The 21375-nt window shown below is 29.6% G+C and overlaps 1 protein-coding gene across 5 annotated transcripts in view; it reads left to right on the forward strand.

The window, feature by feature from the left end:
- Positions 1–21375, forward strand: part of Dcr-2 (Endoribonuclease Dcr-2) — a 211257-nt gene that overhangs the window by 171069 nt on the left and 18813 nt on the right. For all 5 annotated transcript variants that reach the window (XM_075371189.1, XM_075371190.1, XM_075371191.1 and 2 more), the window contains 4 exons: positions 9004–9072; positions 11296–11535; positions 14751–15039; positions 20947–21339. In XM_075371189.1, coding sequence (XP_075227304.1) covers positions 9004–9072; positions 11296–11535; positions 14751–15039; positions 20947–21339 — 991 coding nt within the window. The remainder of the gene's footprint in view (positions 1–9003; positions 9073–11295; positions 11536–14750; positions 15040–20946; positions 21340–21375) is intronic.

A 21375-nucleotide genomic window follows, 5' to 3' on the forward strand; every position in this document is an offset into this window, starting at 1 on the left:
GATGTGTGAGGGTCAATCAAATATGAACTGGACCTTTGTCTTCATAGCTGGCATACAAACATGAGTGGACTGTCATGGAGAGAAATTGATTGTGGAAATGTGGGTACGGGATCCCCAGCTGTCTGGCATTCACATCTCTTTGTCAGTAGCATAATTTCAGAGGAAAGTCATACTGCTCATCAGTTTTCTCCATGAGTGTTGCGGTATGAATGTTGCATACTATTGCCAGCTGTTGGCCAAAGTGAAAGCTGCCTACAGGAGCAAAAGGTGCCGTCCCTGATCAGAGATGTGATTCTCCTTTATGACAAAGCCAATCCTCACACATGCATTAACACTCAAGATAAATTGAACAAAATTTATTGGGAAAACTTAGACCATCTCCCTCTGTTACAGTTCACCTATTTTTTTTTTTTTTTCAAGGTATGCAAGAACATGGCCTTCCAAGCCTGTCCAACTACTATGTAAACTGATTTTTATAGAATGAAAAGTTAAAAATGGAAACTAGCCATGTTCTCCATTTTGTACTGTTGACGTTTAACTGAAGTGCATCTTCAGTGGATTGAGCCATTGCACAGTGAATGATTTCGTCTTATAACTATAGACAACTCCAATTTAATGAATATAATATTCAGAAATTGAATTTGTAATATTTACACAATGTAACTTGTGATGTATTAAAATTTGTTTGCTATAGTGTTTCAAAAATGAATTGTGTCCTAACAATCTATCAAGGACTATCAAGTTTTAAAAGTCTACCTTTGCCTTAAATTCAGCTACAATTTTGGAATATTATAATGTATGATTAAAAGACCTTTGGCTTTCTCTTAAACAAGTTTTATTTTTAAATGTTGATTTCATTATATATTTTGATTCAGATATGAAATTGTTAAGCAGTCTTTATTTATGTATGTTGGAATTATATACATTTTTGTGTTGTATTAAAAATATTAAGAAATGTACAGCCATTATTCAGAAATATTTTTGAAAAAAAAAAGAGAATTTTTTTATCTTTTAAATTTTTATTATTAACAGCTGATCAAAAAAAGAAATTCATGTATTGCATTTGGATAGTCTTGTATGCTTTCAAAATTGAATAGTATGCAGACATAATGTTAGATAGAAGTATTGTAATGGGATTATATCAGCTACACACTGTGAATATTAAGAAAGATTCCCTGATAGAAGACCCATATATTACTAGATTGAAAAAGAAGATAATCTTAAAAATTGTAACTGTCAAAGTCTTAGAGGATTATCAACATCTGCGTTGCTTTGATATGTTTCCCAAAGGTGGTTTCAAACACCACCTTTGAAATTGTTCTAATAAAAGAGAATGATTCGATTCTCATATGCTATATGTACCTTGAGAACATTTTTGGAATAATTCATGATATACACAATTCAGCTGGACATGCTAGAAGAAATCAGATGTAGGTACAAGTGAAGAACGAGTACGAGAACATAACCAGGGAAATGATTTTGACGCAACTAAACCTTTGTGCTATTTGGCAAAAAAAAACACATACCTTAGGTTTAGTAGTATAAAACCCAGTATAAGCGCAGAAAGAAACTCCAGATGCCAAGTGGATCTCATCGACATGCAATCTTATAGTGCTGGCAAATACAGATATATTTTGTATACTACGATAATCTCAAAATTTGTGCAACTTAGTGCCATTAAAACTAAATCAGCATTAGAAGTTATATAGAATCTTTGCAAAATTTAAAATATTTGGAGCACCAGAAATTCTCCAAAGCAATAATGGTCATGAGTGAACACCAACCTCGTTAAGGATCTAAGTATTTTGTGGCCGGGGATTGATATTGTTTATGAAAAACTGAGGCACTCTCAAAGCCAAGTTTCAGTAGAATGGGCCAAACAAGGCATTGAAAATATCCTTAGTGCTTGGCAGCAATAGAATAAAACTATTAAATGGGTGGGCACAAAGCTTATGTTTTGTACAGTTTATAAAAAAACCTAATTTTTCATAGTGGAATAAAAAGTAGTTCCTATAAAGATTTTTTTGGATTTAAGGTGAAAGTGGTCATGAAAATTTATATCTTTCAATAATTATCAGTGAACAGTATTGAAATATTCTTGGTTAAATCTGCTAATGCATCTTTCTGTGAAAAAAAGAAGATAACAGAATTCCAATTTTGCATTGTGGAAGCGAGTCCAGTCCATTGCTCAACTCAAAAATTGAATTATTGACTAGTGAAAATGTCAATGAAGTTGAATGCTTAGTAAATGATAAAGTGAAAAAATTGTAAACGAAAAGAAAAGCTGAAAAGCCAATCTTCAACAGCAAGCTAAAAAAACAATACCAGATATTGATAGAGTATGGCATGATGGAAGAAACATTTAAGGATTGGTTTTGGAAAAAAATCAAGGACCTATTCAAATTAGGTGGTACTCGGTGCAACATGCTGAATCAAATGTATCCAGAAACCAATTTAAAGTTAATAAAGAAAATTTTCTAAACTTGCTGATGTACTGCAAAATAAAATATCATTTCAAGAATGTGCTAGACATCCATTTCTGGAGGACAGGGTTATAGTAGATGCACTTGTAAAGCCAATTGCAGTTCTAATAACTGTAAGTGCTACAAGGAAAAGAACTGCAATTTGAAGTGCCATCAAATTCTAAGCTATTGTAACAATTGATTGTTAAAATAATTAATATTTTATTGTATGTAATAATAAGTGATACACAGTGCAAAATTATTATTTTATTATAGTGAATGTAAACTCTGCTATGTAAGTTTATTTTTTTTATTTTTTGAGATGTTATATATTTAAAATTTCCTGTTTCTTTGAATCACCCTGTAGTTATCTTGTTATGTTTCGCCAAAAATCAGTTCAAACATTCATAACTGATAGCGGTCAAATAGACAGCAAAATAGAAAATATAAGTTAACAAACAAAACGGGCTAATTATGTTTCAAATTTATACAAAATATAAAATTTATTGTGCACAATACAAAAACAAAACTTCAGTTATATAAACAGCAGAAAACGTTACAATAAATTACGGTTACCAGTTATTTTTTGTGTTGAAAAAAATCCTCATACCAAATGTTGGTTTTGTATTAAATGGAATATGAATGAAAATAGGTTGTTTCTGATTATGTGTTGTGTGCATTATTTTGTCGTATTTGTACCCATCCTAAAATTTTTGAACTTCAAACTATTTCATTTGAACTTTAGCTTTTTCTTTTTTTTTAATCATTATGTATGACGAATTTTTGATGTGCAGTTTAAAAAAAATTTATATTCTCATGTGCAATCGCTCAAACTTCTGTATCTTTATCATATTTTATATATTACCCACCTTATAGAATAGTTAACATATCTTCAAAATTTCAGATGCTGTACTGACTGCTGTACTATTGTTGCTCTGAAGAAATTACAAAAGACTTACATTTTTTTATAAATTGAACAGGCTTTAAGATTTTTGTTTATCATTATTATTCTCACAAAAAAGAGTTTAATGAACACTGGCGCGTCAAAGAGACAGAGCTCCTGACCGGCTAGTTAACTTATAATTAATAATCTGTTAATGTTCAATTTGTCATCAAAAATGTTCTGAAATGTCAGTATGTAAACTGGATGTATGTATCATCAATTTTGTAAAAAAAAAAAAATACAAAAAAGGATTTTTATATTTACAATTGTACATTAATGTAAGGAATGTAAAAGAATGATTTCTTTTTTTTACACTTATTTACTTTTGTTTTATGATCAAGCTGAAGACAACAAAAATAGTATTATATTAAGTATTTTTTTACTAAATACTGCTACAATATGTATATCTAATTGTTTTTAAACGACTGTTTAAAAAGACAAATGCATTTATAAGAAAGTTTTGATGATATCAATAGTATCAGAATTACCTATTTTTCTTCTCTAAGTATTTGAAAACTTATGTATTTAATGAATTAACAATCCTCATAATTCAGTAATTGGAACATTGAATACAACTAGAAATTACCCGAATTCTATAGAAATGCTGTAAAAGAGTAACAAGGGACAAGGGAACATAGCAGCTTTACATTTAAAATTAAATTTGTTACAAATGCCTGTAACAAAATTGTTGTTACCTAAAGAATTATAATATTTAAGAAAAAGATTTTATCAATGTAGTTGAAGTGTTTTTATAAATAAAATTTTTTCTCGTATTTTAAAACTTTTCAAAATTATCTCATTCACTGAAACATTATGAGTTAATAACTTCAATAAAAATAACAAAATTCATAGATTTTGAAAAATTTATTGAAACAGATGGTTTAGATTTACTACAAATAGTTTTACACAGGATTTAAAAATATGCATTCATTCCCATTAGCTTATATTTTTGCAAAACATTTAAATAATTAATATCCAAAAACACAAAAGTTCAGGATGGGGGATTTTTAAATTTTGTAAAAAAAAAAGAAAAATAGTAGTAATAAAAAAAACTTCATGAACAAATTTTAGAAAGTAGGTTTAAGAACAATAATTGCAGGTATTTTGACCAACACTTACTTACTGATGGGGGTGGCATAACATCATGAAGTTACTGATTCATGGGTGAAGCACACATGAATTATTGACATATGTCTCTGAATGCTTATTTCTTACTTCTCTCTTATATTACATTATTGTTCAACAAAATTCTTTGTTATCTACTGTGCTTGAAAATTTCTGAACAACAGGAAAACAAGAGAATCAACCTTTATGTTATTCAGTTACTAGTTATTAAACTGATAATTCTGCAGTTCACCTCCTAGTGATGCTTGTCGGATAACGCTAAGAACCACCCAAAATACTTTTTTACTCGTACAAGGATGGGTAGTCAGTTATAACTAATATTTTTAAGATAGAAGGTTACTGTTTTGAAAGCTGCATTCTTCAGAACACTTAGAGTTTTGGGTCTGTACTGCCCAAACTGCTGCTCTGAAGAAATTACAATACAATGATATTTTTTATAAATTGAATAATCTTTCATTTTTATTTGTCATTATTATTCTCACTAGCGTGAGTTTAATGAACTCAGAGTGGTCCTGGCTACACAAGAAAGTTGAATGAAGTGAGCCCTGACCTGTTAAATATCACCTGACCGCGAAGGAAAATGCTAGTAACCATATAGTGGGGTTGAAGCCGATATGCAGATGCTAATATACTTATATATAAGCAGGTAATTCACGAAGAATGTAATTAACTTCCTACTACTGAAAATAAAGAAAAAAATCATATAAACCTAAGTTCGGAAACGCTTCATAGTGAGTGTCTGCTAGCGAAGATTTCGCTCTGACTTCTGCGCCTATGATAAAATTGAAACTAACTGTAATTCTTGGGAACCAAATGAAGGAGTAAATTTATTGATTTTTATATGAAATCTGATCTGTAAAACTGAAAAAATATAAGTCCCAGAACTTTTAGTACTTTTGAGAAATTTGGGGTAAAACAAAAGTTGGAATAAAAAAATACATTAATTTATTTTTGTGTAAGATAATTTTGTTAAACTGATAATAAAAATGTCATTTTTAAACAAAACTTGTAGAGAATTTGATTTGGATTAAAATGGTACGAATAAAGTCCATTTATATAAAAAAATTAAGTGCACTTACATAAGGAAAATATACAGGTGATTCAAAGAAACGGGAAATTTTGAAAGTTGTGTTGGTAGCCGTGGGCGATTGGTACCACTTGATAAGTAGCACCAGCCAATGTAACCTAACCAGCCATTTAGTTGTCATGGATCCTTGGAGTGGTGCGCAATGTCCATTTGCTATCAAAGCGTTTTACAAAAACAATGACAGTATGGAGGGAGCGCGTGGAGAATTTCACCGTCATTTTAATCTGGGATGGCATGACCGTGTTCCATCAGCACATGCAATTAAAACATGGATATCTAATTTTGAGGAAACTGGTTCGGCAATGAAAAAGAAACCTCCAGGCCGTGAGCGAACCGTCCGTACACCACAGAATATTCAAGCTTTACAAGATGCTGTCACATAAAGTTCACATCGGTCAATCCGTCGTCTCTCAGCATCTTTACAATTGCATAGTTCAAGTGTTTGAAGAATGTTAGTGAAGGACTTGCAATACCATCCATACAAGTTGCAGATCGTCCAGGAACTGAAACTGAACGATGCAGTTGTGCGAGCACAATTCTGTAATGTAATGCTTCAGAAGATAAATGATAACGAAGAGTTTGTTCACGAACTGTGGATGTCAGCCGAAGCGCATTTCCACCTCTGTGGATTTGTTAACAAGCAGACTTTCAGATGGGCACAAGAAAATCCTATGCAGCTACACCAGCATCCATTGCACAGCCAGAAAGTGACCGTGTGGTGTGCTATGTCATCTTACGATGTTATAGGCCCTTATTTTTTTGAGGATGACAACGGTCTTGCGATTATAGTGATGTCGGCTCGTTACGTAGCCGTGCTTTAAAACTTTATTGTAGAACAACAAAAGAGATTTCCACCAATTCTTAACACAGCCTGGTTTCAACAAGACGGAGCAACATCACATACTGCACGAATATCGATGGCAGCTGTACGCCGATTGTTTGGACAACGTGTCATTTCACGAAATGGTGACATTAGATGGCCTCCCAGATCGCCTGATCTCTCAGCTTGCAATTACTTTTTGTGGGGTGACCTTAAAAGCAAAGTGTTCCACAGTAGACCTGCTACAACAGAAGAACTGAAGGCAAAGATCCGAGAAGCAATTGCGGAAATTCCAGTTGAGATGTTACGTCAAACCATGAACAATTTAATGAAGAGACTTCGTGAGTGTTAACGTAGAACAGGAGGTCACGTGGAAGATGTCATCTTTAAAAAATAACCTAAAATGTATGTATCCTAAAATGGCAACATTTGTACAATTTCATGAAATAAAATTCATTTTCTAAAAAAATTTTTCATTAACCTTATTTATTTTTAAAATTTCCCGTTTCTTTGGATCACCTGTATATATAAGCCAAACATAGCCTTATAGGAACTACTTTTTATTCCGCTATGAAAGATTAGGTTTTTTGTAAACTGTACAAAACATAAGCTTTGTGCCCACCCATTTAATAGTTTTATTCTATTGTTGCCAAACACTAGGATATTTTCAATGCCTTGTTTGGCCCTTTCTACTGACCTTGGCTTTGAAAGTGCCCTAGTTTTCCATAAACAATATCAATTCCCAGCCACAAAATACTTAGATCCTTAATGAGGTTGGTGTTGACTTTTATATATATAAAAAAGGAATTCTTTTTTAAATCTTATAATAAATTGATTTCATCTTGAATGTTTTATGTGTTTATTATAAAGTTACCATCATTGTGAATTTATAACAAGGAAATAATAATTACATTTGGTAGATAGATAATAGTGATAATGAAGAATAGGATAAATTTTTCAGAGCATATCTGATTTAACCATTTCCTGACTTCCAATTTTGAAATTGAAATGATAATGTGTAATATTATTAATTTTAATATTATAGTTAAATTATTGTAAAATGACAAAATATGTGGTAAGACAATTAAAATTATATATTTGTTTTTAGTAAAAAATAAAATATATTGTATAATGATTATAAATGTAAATAAGTATATTTATTTTACCAAAATTAATCGTTGGTAAAATTCATATTATTCCCCTGTACTGTAAATTATATTTTAAATTCTATAATATAAATCTCCTAGTACAGAATTTTGAAATAAAACTTAATTTTGGCTTAAAAGTACTTGGCAGGATCCCACATCCTTAATAATGTGCATTTTAATTAAATATTTCAATCATACTGAGGAAGTGGGATCTCACAAAATTACTTTCATGGTAAAATTAAGGTAAGATATATCTTGCCTCAATATTCTGTACTAGGTTGTTTATATTAACAGAATTTAAAATATAAATAAGAGCCTCTACTAATATACTTATGCAATAATCACATTATGTTTGTGCAAAGTGATTAATACTTAGCACTTATTAATCACATTATACAAATGTTACCCAGATTTATTGCTTTGCCTGTAACATAAATATGTTATGATTATTATTTAATAACTTTTCTACCTAATGGCGTGCAATTAATAAAAAAGTCTTAGTTTTGATATATTCATTTTATTAATTTTTTATACATATTCTTTCATTCAAAATTAATTGAAAAAGTTGTTGGAAAATCTTGAATCACCTTTCTATAACCCTTACTTAACATGCAGCAATAATTTTTTTTCACCTTAAACGGCTTGCATCACTAAGTTTTGACAATGATGAATTGAAAAATGGCATTCTTTCCCTCTTGAAGTGGAAGTGAAAAACTTGTGAAATGCTATGAAAATTAAAAAAAATGGTGTTGAAGTTGAAGGCAGCTATGTAGAAAAGTAGTAAATAAATGTAGTCTTTATGCGTAAGTAAGAAAATAAAATAAAAATCAACCTTACCAACAGTTTATATTATGTCTCTAGTGCTTTCAGTCATTTGACCATCCTCAGGAGAGAAATTTTTTCATAATTTAAAATATTAAAATCATAATAACTGGTCATCATTGTATAAAAATCATTGTCAGTTATTAAAGAATGTCTCAGTTGTTATACTCTGAGACAACTGAGACACCCTTACATAACTCATGTAATTAATTTTATACAATGACGACCAGTTATTAATATTTTATAATTTTTAATTTACATTTTTAATTTCATTGCTTTAAATTATGAAGAAATTTCTCTCCTGAGAATGGTCGAATGACCAAACGTGCTAGAGACATAATATAAATTGTTAGTAAGGTTAATTTCTGTTTTATATTATTACTAATTTCATATACCAGCGGTACAGTGTTTGAAAAATTTAACATAACTAACTAATAGAGTTTTCATATTTTTCAGTCTTGTTTTATTTTAAAACTAACCTTATTTTAAACAATCCAAATTCAACTACCAGTATTAGAAATGTTCTGTGATAGGTCGTGTTGTTTGTAATTAAAGTTCAGTTATATTTAGACAGTATTTATACTTTTATGTTTTAGGTGACTGAATATAGTACAGAATGTGACTGGATATCTCCTGGATTCTGTGTAGATCGTGCTTTGCAGAAGGTAATTTGGTAAAATATTGCACAATAATTTAGTATTTTGTAGCATTTGTTGCGACGTCGATGGGATGCCCTTGTTCAACAGTGTTGCGGTAGATTTTAGAGCGAGAGTGGACTGTATGTGTTCATAAGTGATGAATAAAGACAACACCTTGTTGATTGTATGCCATCTTGGCGGTTTAAAATAATTTTGTAACTTATAACTTAACTTTAAATATAGCAAACAAAAGCTAAATAAAACTTAAAATAATTTTCATTCGAACAAGAATTGAGAGTCCATCTGGACACGACCGCCTTGGGTGAGGTATGAGTGCAGACTGCTTAGAAGACGCTACATACAGTGCTCGAGGGAGCAGCTAGTGATGTAGAGTCACTAGGTGGGATGGTCTGGTGACCATAGTTTGCTATGGGCATGCTAGTCACCACTAGGTTTCAGCACCTGACGGCAAGAGGGAGTAAAAACAGACAACATTAATTTTTCTATTTTAATATATATTTCATGTTACCAAAATATATGATTATTAATAATTTATTGAAAAAAAAAAGTTTTAAAAGTAAAAAAACAATAGATTGAGAATACCTTCACCAGATTTGTCTATATCATCAGTTGTATATATATTAAGCTAAATTATATATGAATTAAAATAGCAGGAACAGTTTGATACAAGTTCATGTGCATTTATATCATTATCTACCTTTGGCTTGTTATGCCTTCTCAAAAAACATTTTAGGACATTTCACAATTGTTATCAGACATTCACAGCTATTGTATAATATTTGCATTTATCATCCCATACTGTACTTTTTCCAGCCTCTTTAATGTTACTTTACAATTGTTATATTGTAATATTGTACATGATTTAATTAAAAAGCTTTTTGATTGAAATTTTTTTTTTGTTGAGTAAACTGGGAAAATGAAATAAAAGATTTAGGAAAGAAGTAGATATATGCTAATATTGCTTTGATTGAATGCCCAACGAGAACTTAAAAAAGTTTTGGTCAAGGTTTTTTGTAAAAAATATGTTACATCTAATAAACGTATTTATGAATATGGCCTTGTTTCAGATAATTTATTAAAATCAATATTTTTTGGATGCAAAAAAGGGTACTTATAGCTTGCAAGTACAGGAAAATTGGTTTGTGCTGTACTCCATTAAAAGTTTATGTTACACTGGAGACAGTTTTAAATTGTTCACCACACAAAGTTGCAGAAGTAAAAGAAAATACCTGTTTCATAGATGATGATATTAATTTAAATAAATAATCAAGTAATAATATAGTCATACAATAAAATGTAAAATATTTTTATTACTTGAAAACATATTTCATATATTCATTTTATTAAACAATCCCAACACATAATTCATTTTGTATAATTATTAAAAATGATACATCAGTTTTAATGCTAATAATTGTAATCAGCAATCTCAAAAAAACTAAATTTAATGTGATTTTTAACTTGCATGATTTTCATATTAAAGTCTGTCATTTTGAATTTTAACAATTTTGATTTCCTGCAACCTTAAAAAACACTTGAGAAGCTTTCTTAAAACAAGACCCTTAGGCATCTGCATTCTTTATTCATGAAATAAATAGCTTGCAAGATCCATAAATCACCACAATAGAACATGTTATTAATTAGGATCTGTAACAACATGGTAGCCAGAAACAGTACAGATGAGCCATTAGTATTAAAATATAATTGGTGTAGTCAGGTCTCAAACTATCACCTTCCTGCATAGAAGGCTAATATGTTAATCATTTGTGCCACTACTACACATTTAGCTTCACATTCATACGAATTCATGTTTTTTGAATAATTATTGCTTGATATTTATTTTGCTTTTTTATCATAATTATGATAAAAAAGCAAAAATTATTATTTTTATTTACCACTATTGTTCTTCAAGTTAGGTGTTATTTTCAAATGGAAATGGTTGTATGCCTTTACTATAGAAGTTCATGAATACATTTTTAAATGTTTTACTAGAGTAATTTTATGGTTAAATAACCTCAAAACATTGTTGATTAATTTAATAAAACAGTAAAGCAAACTGTTAATTTCTTGGAACCGGTTCAACATTCAAGGTTGAATAATTTTGTAATTAAATTTTTTTTTGTAATCTCTAATCTGTTTAAAAAAGAAAACTGGATTTGAAGTTCAAGTCTTGTTTAATAGTTCTATATATTTTTGTTTATTAATTCATTTGTCTATTTTTCATCATAGGTTATGCGTGATGTCGCTATAAATCCAAGAATGCTTTACCACTGTAATCTATCAAAAGCAGAACAGACAAGTGGAAAATTATTACCAGAAACAAAGAAAAAAATTGAAGAGAAGTTGTTAGAATCTCAAGAAGAGACTGATATGTCTAATGTAGTGTGTGCTTCATTTTTAAGTCAGCAGGTAGTTCCTGATAAAACTATATCTGATTCTGTTGAAGCGATGTTGGGGTTGTATATAAAGGTAATTAAATTATATAATTCCAACTTTTAGTTAATTATCTGTTATGTAAAAAATTGTTAAGGATCTAAATAAAATAATCTAAACAAATAAAATTAATCAGTTACTCAAAAGAGGTATTTCACATGTTCATTCGAAGAAAAAAAGAGTATATTTTGAATACTAATTTATACTTATAACTTAAAAATTTTGCTTGAAGTTCATTATTTATTAATCCTTGAATGTGTGATTATGCAGGTAACTTGTGACACATCCTGTGAAACCTTTTTCTATTTAAGTCACATATTTAATATACATCACATATATGTACTGTAATTTCAACATTCATCAGTTTATGTCAGAACTATTTTTGTTTCAATTGGGGAATTATCAGTTTTGCCAAAATGAGAACAATCATCAGAAACAGAAAATTGATCATTTCAAAGTATGCCATTATTGGCATACTTTGGAAGTAAAAATACTGTTTTCAAATACTGTTTTCTGTAATTTTACTACAACTTTCCAATTCAAAATATATTGTTACACAATTTATAAATTTTACAAAATAATAGTCACTTTTTAAGCAGTTTTTTCATATTACAATATTACATGGTAGCCTAACCACACAATCACAACTTTTTTTTTAAACATTCATTCAGATAATTTTGGCTGTAATATGTTACTAATTATACAATATAATTCTAATAACTTAGAATTGAATAATAAAATTAAAAAAAAAACTTAAATATTTATTTTAAAACGGCACATTTAAAAGAAACTAAACAAATACATGCAGAACTAAATCATAATTACCACGGATGTGTCTGCTAGAAACTCACTCTTTGGTGCTTTTAAGACTTCAAAAATGTAATAAGCATTCAGTAAAAATTCTTTATAAAATTATTTAGTGACATAAAGAACGGTTCATAAAGGTTATGATTACTAAATCAACTGATGTGATGGTCAAATGTTTTTGGAACATAAATATAGACTAATGCACAGTAGTTAATAATCAAACAACTTTCCTGATTTACTCAGGGGTTTATTTAGAATATATTACTTTTTGTGCGTGAATACACAACCTTTACAAAGTAGCATAAAAACTAGAAGTGCAGAAGTAAAACTGAATACAAAATATAAAGGGTGAGCTGGATTAACTTATGTGAGTAAGAATGTAATAAAGAAACAGAAGATGAAAAGAGATAATTTCATGCTTTTTGATAGAAAAATTAATTAGAATCTCATGTAAGACGGTTCTCATGAAACTAACAAGGACCTGCATTTATCTGATATTTCTGTTTCACAATATAGAACATCCTGTGTGTAGCATTCCATATTATCTAAAGATATGAAGTATAGATAATTTGGCAGTGATATAAGCAATTTTATAATCTGGTGAAACAAAAAGTTTTGTAAATTTCAGATATGATTTAGTAATTTTGGATGAGATTGATTAAACATAATTAAAAATCACAGTTTTCATCCAATTTTTTTTATTTGCAGTGTATATTTATAAAATCAGAATGAAGAGTTAACTTTTTACCCAAAATAAACAGAACCAAATTTTTATATGTTATTGTAAATAATTATTTTAAATGTTTAATGTGCTATTACTACTACTACTACAAGAAATATTTACTTGTTTTTCTTGTATAGCATTACAGCATATGAATTGTTCAATATCACATTAAAATTAAATGAACGGGTGAAACAATAAATTAAGTAATTTTTTTTTAAAAAGAGACATGAAAGGATAGTATGTGATCATCTGAATTTATGTGGATAAAACTATTTTTAAAAAAGGATTAAACTAGTGTCAAGTTTGCACATAAAACAGAACACTTTGTGATGATCTGTATACTGGCTTCAGTTATTGAAAAAAGTTAGAGTAAAACTATCTTTGATTTTTTCTCTTATTTACCAGATTACGATTTAAGCTGTTTACTTTAAGGTACTTATTTTTTAGCTGCTGCAGCCATTAGTTAAAGAGGAACTGGCCCTAAAATTATTTAACTCTGGTAATTTATAAGAATTGGTTTACTAAATTTTGATGTGGCTGTTGACATTTTAATCTTATACTTTTATTTTCTTAACCTTTTCCCATCACAATGATCTGTGGTTGATTAGCGCTCTGTGAAAATATGTTGATAGATGATTGCCTTCCTTCATAGTCTTTTGCTACTCTCTTGTGAAAAAAATTTCAACAAATTACAGTATATTAAAGAGATTTAACAGATTCTGACAAAAACAACCGTTACGATTGGATATTTTTTATGCCGGTAACAAAAAAAAATTGAAACAGTACAAAAATTATGATAATTTAATTGCAGAATTTTTTTGCGCATTTCTACCGCGTTTTTTATTAGCAAAATTTTTTTTTTTGCTTTTTGTTTAGAAACATAGTTTGCTGATTTAAAAAATAATACTTTCAAGCAAATCGGTTGAAAATTGGGCAAAATATGATGAAAAACCCGTGTCATAAATCACAGTTAGTAACATATGTTAGTATAAGTGAAAGTAGATTCAGAAAACTACTTTTTATAAAAATCCCCACCACTCAAAAGGCTGTTCAGATTGACAAAAAACCATTTTTACTGAATACTGTTATTCATTACGAATCGATGTGTATTACATGTTTACCAATATCATTTGTTAGAAAAGATATTTATAGACCTCAAGTAAAAGGTGACGTATTTATAACCATAAATTCCTTCTTTTTTTTTGTGTGTGCCGTATATCATAATTTATTATGAGTTTCAATACATCGATATGTTGCTAGTAAGATAAGCTATTTTTGTAAATAATAAATAAATTTGTAATCCTCATAGCAATAAAAATACACAAGTCACACACACACACACACACACACACACAAGCACATTTCTGAGAAAAAAATGGTCATATTCTTTATAGTCTAAATAAAACATTTTACATCGTATAAACGTCGTTCAAATTATCTAATAAAACTGATTCCTTTGTTAATATAAAAAAAAATTACCGACTTAGATCCCATATAAAAAGATTTTGTAACAGCGTTTTATAACTGACGCTGCACATAACCGGTTCCAAGGCTACATGATCTGAAAAGGTTAAATGCTATAAAGATTGAAGATATTATTAAACCATCAAGTTATACATGATCCAAATAAGTATCCGGTTTGTTTTTTTTATTAATATTGTTTTTTAATAAATTAAAAAACAGATTTAAATTTTATGATTTTTTGTCGGTTTTTTTTCAGAATTGTGGCTTAGAGATGGGATTCCGTTTGTTAAGATTTTTGGGTGTTATGAAAACATCATTAATACATCCTGATTTTTATAAAAGTGGTCCTGTACCATCTTCTCGTTTAACTCCTTCTGGAAGCATTGAATTTCATCTACATAATGTAGATAAACTTGAAAAGTTAATCGGTTACAGATTTGTTGACAGAAGTTTTCTTCTGCAAGCATTATCTCATCCTACTTATCAGCCTAATAATATTACTCCTACTTATCAGAGACTGGAATTCCTTGGCGATGCAATATTAGGTAAATCATTTTTTTAACTACTAATTATCAGAATTTACTTATAAATTCAGATATATTGAGGGTGAATCAGTCACTAGATAGTATGAACTATAAATGAACTCCATCTTCAGCATGCATTGATTATATTTTATCTTGCCAGGACAGCAGTACAATTGTATTATATACTTTTTGTTGTTGTACATTATGTTGCATGTATAATCATTAAATTTAGAAAGATAGAAAAATCATTAATACATAAGTTGTAACATATTATATAAAACTTATTCCATTTTTTCCTCTAATGCAAGGAAGAAATCTTCTCACAGTTATTCCTTCTTTTTATATCCATCTTATATATATATATATATCCATCTTTTTTTTATTCTTCCCCATATTGTATTAACATGTTCACTGCTGTGCCAGCTAAATCTATGGGTTCAAGTATTTATTTTTTCTTTGATTGGTTTGGCATATTATAATTGCTTTTATTCTTTAGAAAGGTTGAATATTTATTGAATTATAGTTTATTAGATTTTTTATAAGGATAGTTGATTTTCCTCAGTCAGATGAGTGATTTATTTTAATGTTTATTTATTTTTTATTGGATTAAATTAAATTTGTTATTTTATTTTATATGATAATTGTTTACTTATTTAAATTTAATGCATATTCCTCTATATCTTTTTACACTGTAAAAGAAAAGTTGAGGAAAAATTTTCAAAAATGTATAGAATTAAATATGATAACAACTGAAACATTATTATCACGTGTTATAACTTGCTTAAAAAATTAAATATGGTTTAAGTAAAAGTAAAAGTATTTTTATTTGTATTCGTTATAAGTTTTTGCCAAAGTATATTTAAATGCAAAAAATTTTATTATATTCTTTCTCTAACTTTATTTTCTTCAATCTCTGCCACTGTTTCTTCTCATTACCAGTTCTTATTTCAGACTTCTTTTCTATTTCTTCCTTTTATCTTTCTTTAGTCATAACAGAATTAGTAATTTTTCATTGAACTTTCACTACATACTTCTGATTCCTTTAATCTTTGTTAATATGGCTCAACTCTCATCATTGACTATTCTCTTACTTCTTACAACAAATCCACAAAGTAGTTTTCCCCCTTTACTGTCTCAGTAAATCTCCCCCAATGTTACTGTCTTAAAAACTTAATTCTCCTTTGCTTCCTAGTAAACTCTTCTTTTTTCTTCCTTTTGTCATATGTATCTTTAATTTTCTTATTTATCTTAGTTTCTCATTCCACCATCATGTCCCTTTCTTTTTTCCACTAGTAACTGCTATTTCTGTTAAATTTGTCCATTTTTCTTCTACATTTATCTTAGCAACCTTCCTCTTTATATAGTTTGGTATGATAGCAGAGAAACTTTACTAATCATAACAGAGTAAATAAGCAAAAGAAAAAGTAGCTTAATTGATAAGAAAAGCAGCTGATTGTATGTGCATGTATATGTGATTTGTACACAGAGGTTTGTGTGAAAATTATTAAAACGTAAGATAGATATGGATGTAGTGGTATTGAAACTGCAGAAATAAATTGCACTGGTTGAGTGGGGAAAAGGTGTTATTGTACCGATTTTTAAAAAATAGATTATTGTGGGAATTACAAGAGTGTGAGAGTTTTAGAAGGCAAGAGTCAAAATTATAAAAGAAGTGGTGGAGGAATAAAGAAAAATCAGTATGGTTTTTGAAAGACTAGATCCACAGTCAACCTGATTTTTTCATTAAAAGTGCTGATTGAAAAGAGATGGGAACTTAATAAGGATTTGGCGATTATGTTCTGAATATTCAGTGTTTTGGGCGACAGCTGCCAAGAATCAGTGTGGAAAATTCCCCATATTCAAAAATACTATGTGGGAAAGAAAGTAGTAAGTATGGTCAAGACACTAAACTAAAATTATAAGAGACTGTGTAAAATCAAAACTAAGACTTTCAGAATGGTTTGATATTGTATTTCATTTTTGACGGGGGAGTGTATTACAGCATTTTTTTTAATAGTGTAAGTTTGGATGAAAGTTGTAATTAAGTGAAAGCAATTCTAGGGGAAGGAGAGCATAACATTTTGTTGGTGACATTGTCACGCCAGGCGAGTAAAAATGAAGTTCAGAAGATGATTGATGTTGGGACCATAAGATTGCAGCTTCATGTATGAAAATAAGTAAAGAAAAGGGCAAGATAAAGTTCTTAAAGTTGTAAAAATGTTTTTAGTATTTGAATTTGATCTGACAGAGAATGGGAAAATCGGTAGAGAGATAGGAAGAAGAGTACTGGGTACGAGAAATTTTTATTACATTGTAAAAGAAAATTGTACAGTATAAATAGAAAATAAAAAAATAAAACAACACTAGTAAAAAGAATCTAAAATACCCATACTTTGAAGAAATAAAAACACCTGGCACAAAACTTCTTTGTCATTGCCCAGGATTCGACACTTGTTTCTGAGCAATTTAAATTTATGACGCAAGGCCGCATAACGCACGCAACAAGGATGTGGTGCAACAGTCAAGCGGTAGTCACATCATATGCATACTGGTGTGTTTACTGCTGACTTCAGATACCTGTGAGTATCTCTCGTATGTCCTATCCACAATCGGTAGAGGACCACATCCTCACGACGAATTTTCCTATTTGAGGAATCCCAAGGCAGCACAGAACCTTTAATGTGCCAATGTGTTTTAGTAGTTTGATCTATTGTAGCCGTCCAGTCATCTTGCCACTTTGCGTGAAGAGTGAGGTTTACATAGCTAATAAAGTCAAATGCAGTAACACGGGTAGTAAAGGATGGTACATGCGTCTTTAGCAGCAGAATCTGCACGTTTATTACCTGAAATCCCCATGTGGCTAGGGATCCAGCAGAAACTCACTTGTGCATTGCGATGGTTCAACTCAGTGATTGCATTGTAGATTTCGGTGACAATAGGATATTAAGAATAGAAATCTTCTAAGGCTTGGAGAGCACTACACGAGTCACTACAAATAAGGATATAACAGTATTTTGGGTTAACAATATTCAAAGCCTTATTTATAGCGTATAATTCAGCAGTAAAGACTCTTGTGATACCAGGTAGACCCCACATACAGATGCTATTATTAATACCTATTAAGTAAAACAATACAACTTAATTTAAAAATGAAAATGGAACCATATACTTTCCAACAGCGTAAAGAAATTGTTAACATTCACTAAAAACATGGTGAATATTTTACACAGATGGTTCATAAAGTTTGTGAAAAATGTTAAATGCCAAGTAAGCTGAAAATGTTACTGTTATTGCTGCAAGTGTTCCTGAAAACTCAAGTTCGTCAATTCCAAGAAGTTTACAACAATTAACTGTCTCAAAAACTACCCTAATCGCATTTTGCATAAATATGTTAGATTGCAAGCTAATAAAGTGCAGCTAGTGCAACAATTGTAGCTATGAGTTTTTTTTTTTTTAACAATGAAGGTGCTATTGTGTCAGCCAATCAGCCAATATGGAAAACTACTGCATGATACCAAATGACTTCTTGTGGTCTACATTGAACATGTTTATTTCCAATGTTTTATTTCGTATGGTGCTGAGTTTTCATTACAAAATAAAAGGAAAGTAAATTACAAGCTTTCGAGATGGAATTTCTTAGAAATATTATAAGCAATACAAAGAGAGATAGTGTGAGAAATGTAAATGTAAGGGCTCTGGGAAATACAAAAAGTGTTTTACAGAATAGGGGTGAGCAAGACTATACACGGTTTTGAAATATATTAAGAGAATGAGTGAAGGAAGAACAGCGTTAAAGTTTAATCAGGATTTAAACAGAAAGGGACTGAAATGAAAACCTAGGAAATGGGTGGTTAGATAAAGTTACAGAAGATATTAAAAATAGAGTTGGTAAGTGAAAAGCAGGTTATTGAATAGAATTAGGTCTATGATCTGTTGCCAGACTCTGGATACTGGAAGGGAAAGATGATAACGTTTCCAAAGCAGAAACTTCTGAGATAGTAGAACACAAACCTGGTAAGTATGATTACTGAAAATAAACTTATGCACATTACGTCAATTTTGAGCCTGGGCTTGTATTTTTGCTATTGCATTAAATATTTGTACAAGAAAATAAATGATTATCTGAACTAGAAAATAAAAATAAACTCAGCTCAGGTGTTGACTTATATTAAAAAATGTGTAACAGTATACAGTTTAAAAATTTTTGAATTCTTCCATTTGGCAATTCTTTGACTATATCATTTTAGTTTACTGAATCAACTCTTTCTTTTAATATTCTACATTAATTTCTATATATATTTTAAAAAACAATAAAAAATTTACATAAAAAATAGAACGATAAAAATTTCTATTGAATATAGACATAATACATATGGTTTTGAATGTCAATTCCTCTTTTATAGAAGGAATGTTAATAAGATAAGAATAATGACAATATGTATATATAAAATGTAATTCAAATAAAAAGATCAAGATTAGTTTAATGACAGTTAATTTATAAAAACCAGAATACAGTATAATTTACTAAAAACATTATAATGATCGCTAGAGTCTATTGCATATATATATTGCATTAACAAATTACCACTAGAAAAGTCTAAAGTTCATACAATTTAATTTGAAAATATTATTACTTTTACTGCTTATAATAGAACTACCCTACACTTTATGAATGAATATAGTACTGTCACTTCAACTTTTGTTTACCAATAACTCACCGAACAACTTGTATTCACCTACTGTCCACACTGGTATACTCAGGATGTACTGTTCACTTGTAGTTACCATTCGCTTACTGTTATTGTTGTTACCATAACTTCCACTGAACAGAGCTTTGCCAAACTACTTTCTCTGCTGGTCTCTGGCAGTATTTATATCCCCTGGCCTGCAGAACCAGTACCAAACTCATCTCTTTAATTGTTGAAGTGTAATAATTTTCATTGCCCATACCCTTAACTATAAGTTAAGGGTATAAGTTTTTTTTCAAATTGGCTAATCCTTCTGGTCAAACAAGAGCTCTTTGAGGTACCATTGTCTGTATTACAAAGAACAAAATGTTAAAACGGACCTGTTAATCTAAGAAAAGAATTTCTTTTAGTTCTTTCTCGATTTTCTTCATTTTGTTAATTGGAAGAAACCCATCGCCCCGGTCTATTATACTGGTTCTGTTACAAACAAATAAAAAATATTCACATATTGATAATGTATAAGAAAGTTTTTTAATATATTTTGTGTAACTGTATTGTTTACTTATGTTTTCTGTATACTGATTTATTCTGTGATTACATTTTTAAAGTGTGTTTGTTGTCTATTTGCCATGGCATGACATCAAGACAGTTAACAACCAATTTGATGTGCTTGCATTCTACTGTTTTACCTTTGTACTACAGCATACACTAATTTAAACATAGTTAGTCTCATTTCATATTTATATATAGAAAGGTGTCTGTTCTGATTATTGGTAAATTATTTACCAATTATAAAAATTTGTCTGATTAATTCCATTTGAATTGGCTTTAAATAGAGAGCACTTTAGTAGCACTTTTGTTTTCAATTTTTTGAAAACAGTCTATTGTCAGATTTTTTCTGGTAGTGTGATAATTTAATAAAAACTTTTTAAACATTAATTTTTGTATTTTTAAATAATAGAACCTGTTGAAAAGAACAAATTGTAACTTTAGAAATAAAGATGTCATTAATAGTTTTGTAATAAAACCTTGTGGAAAGAGATAATGTGCTTGGTTTCTTTCTAGTGGAAGTGACAGCTTAGCTCTACACTCCAGTTTAATTTTTTTCTTTGAAAGTAGCTATTAAAAATTCATTTAGAATTGATACCTTTTATCTTTCTTACTGTTTATTTATTTTTTCGGTTAAAATAATTTTATATAGCATATCAGAGTAGTAGCTAAAATTCAATTTTTTTTTCAGATTTTTTGATAACTTGTCACATATTTGAAACATGCAGTTCAACGTTAACACCAGGGGCTTTGACGGATTTGAGATCAGCATTGGTAAACAATATAACACTAGCGACAATATCAGTCCGCATAGGTTTAAACAAGTTCCTGTTGATGAGATCATGCAAGTTATCCGAAGTGATTGATGCGTTTGTTCAACGTCAAGAAGAACGTAATGATGAAATCGATGATCAAGTATTGTTTCTGATTCAAGAAGATAATATTTGTATAGCTGAAGCAGTCGAAGTACCAAAAGTGCTAGGGGATGTTTTTGAATCTATTGTTGCAGCAATATTTCTGGATAGTGGAAAGTGCCTTAAGACTACGTGGAATTTCATTTATAAATTCATGAAGAAAGAAATCGGTTTGTAACATATTTGCTGTTTATAGTTTTAAAAAT

The sequence above is a fragment of the Lycorma delicatula genome, chromosome 7 (genome assembly GCF_047948215.1).
Source record: "Lycorma delicatula isolate Av1 chromosome 7, ASM4794821v1, whole genome shotgun sequence".
Classification (NCBI taxonomy): Eukaryota; Metazoa; Arthropoda; class Insecta; order Hemiptera; family Fulgoridae; genus Lycorma; species Lycorma delicatula.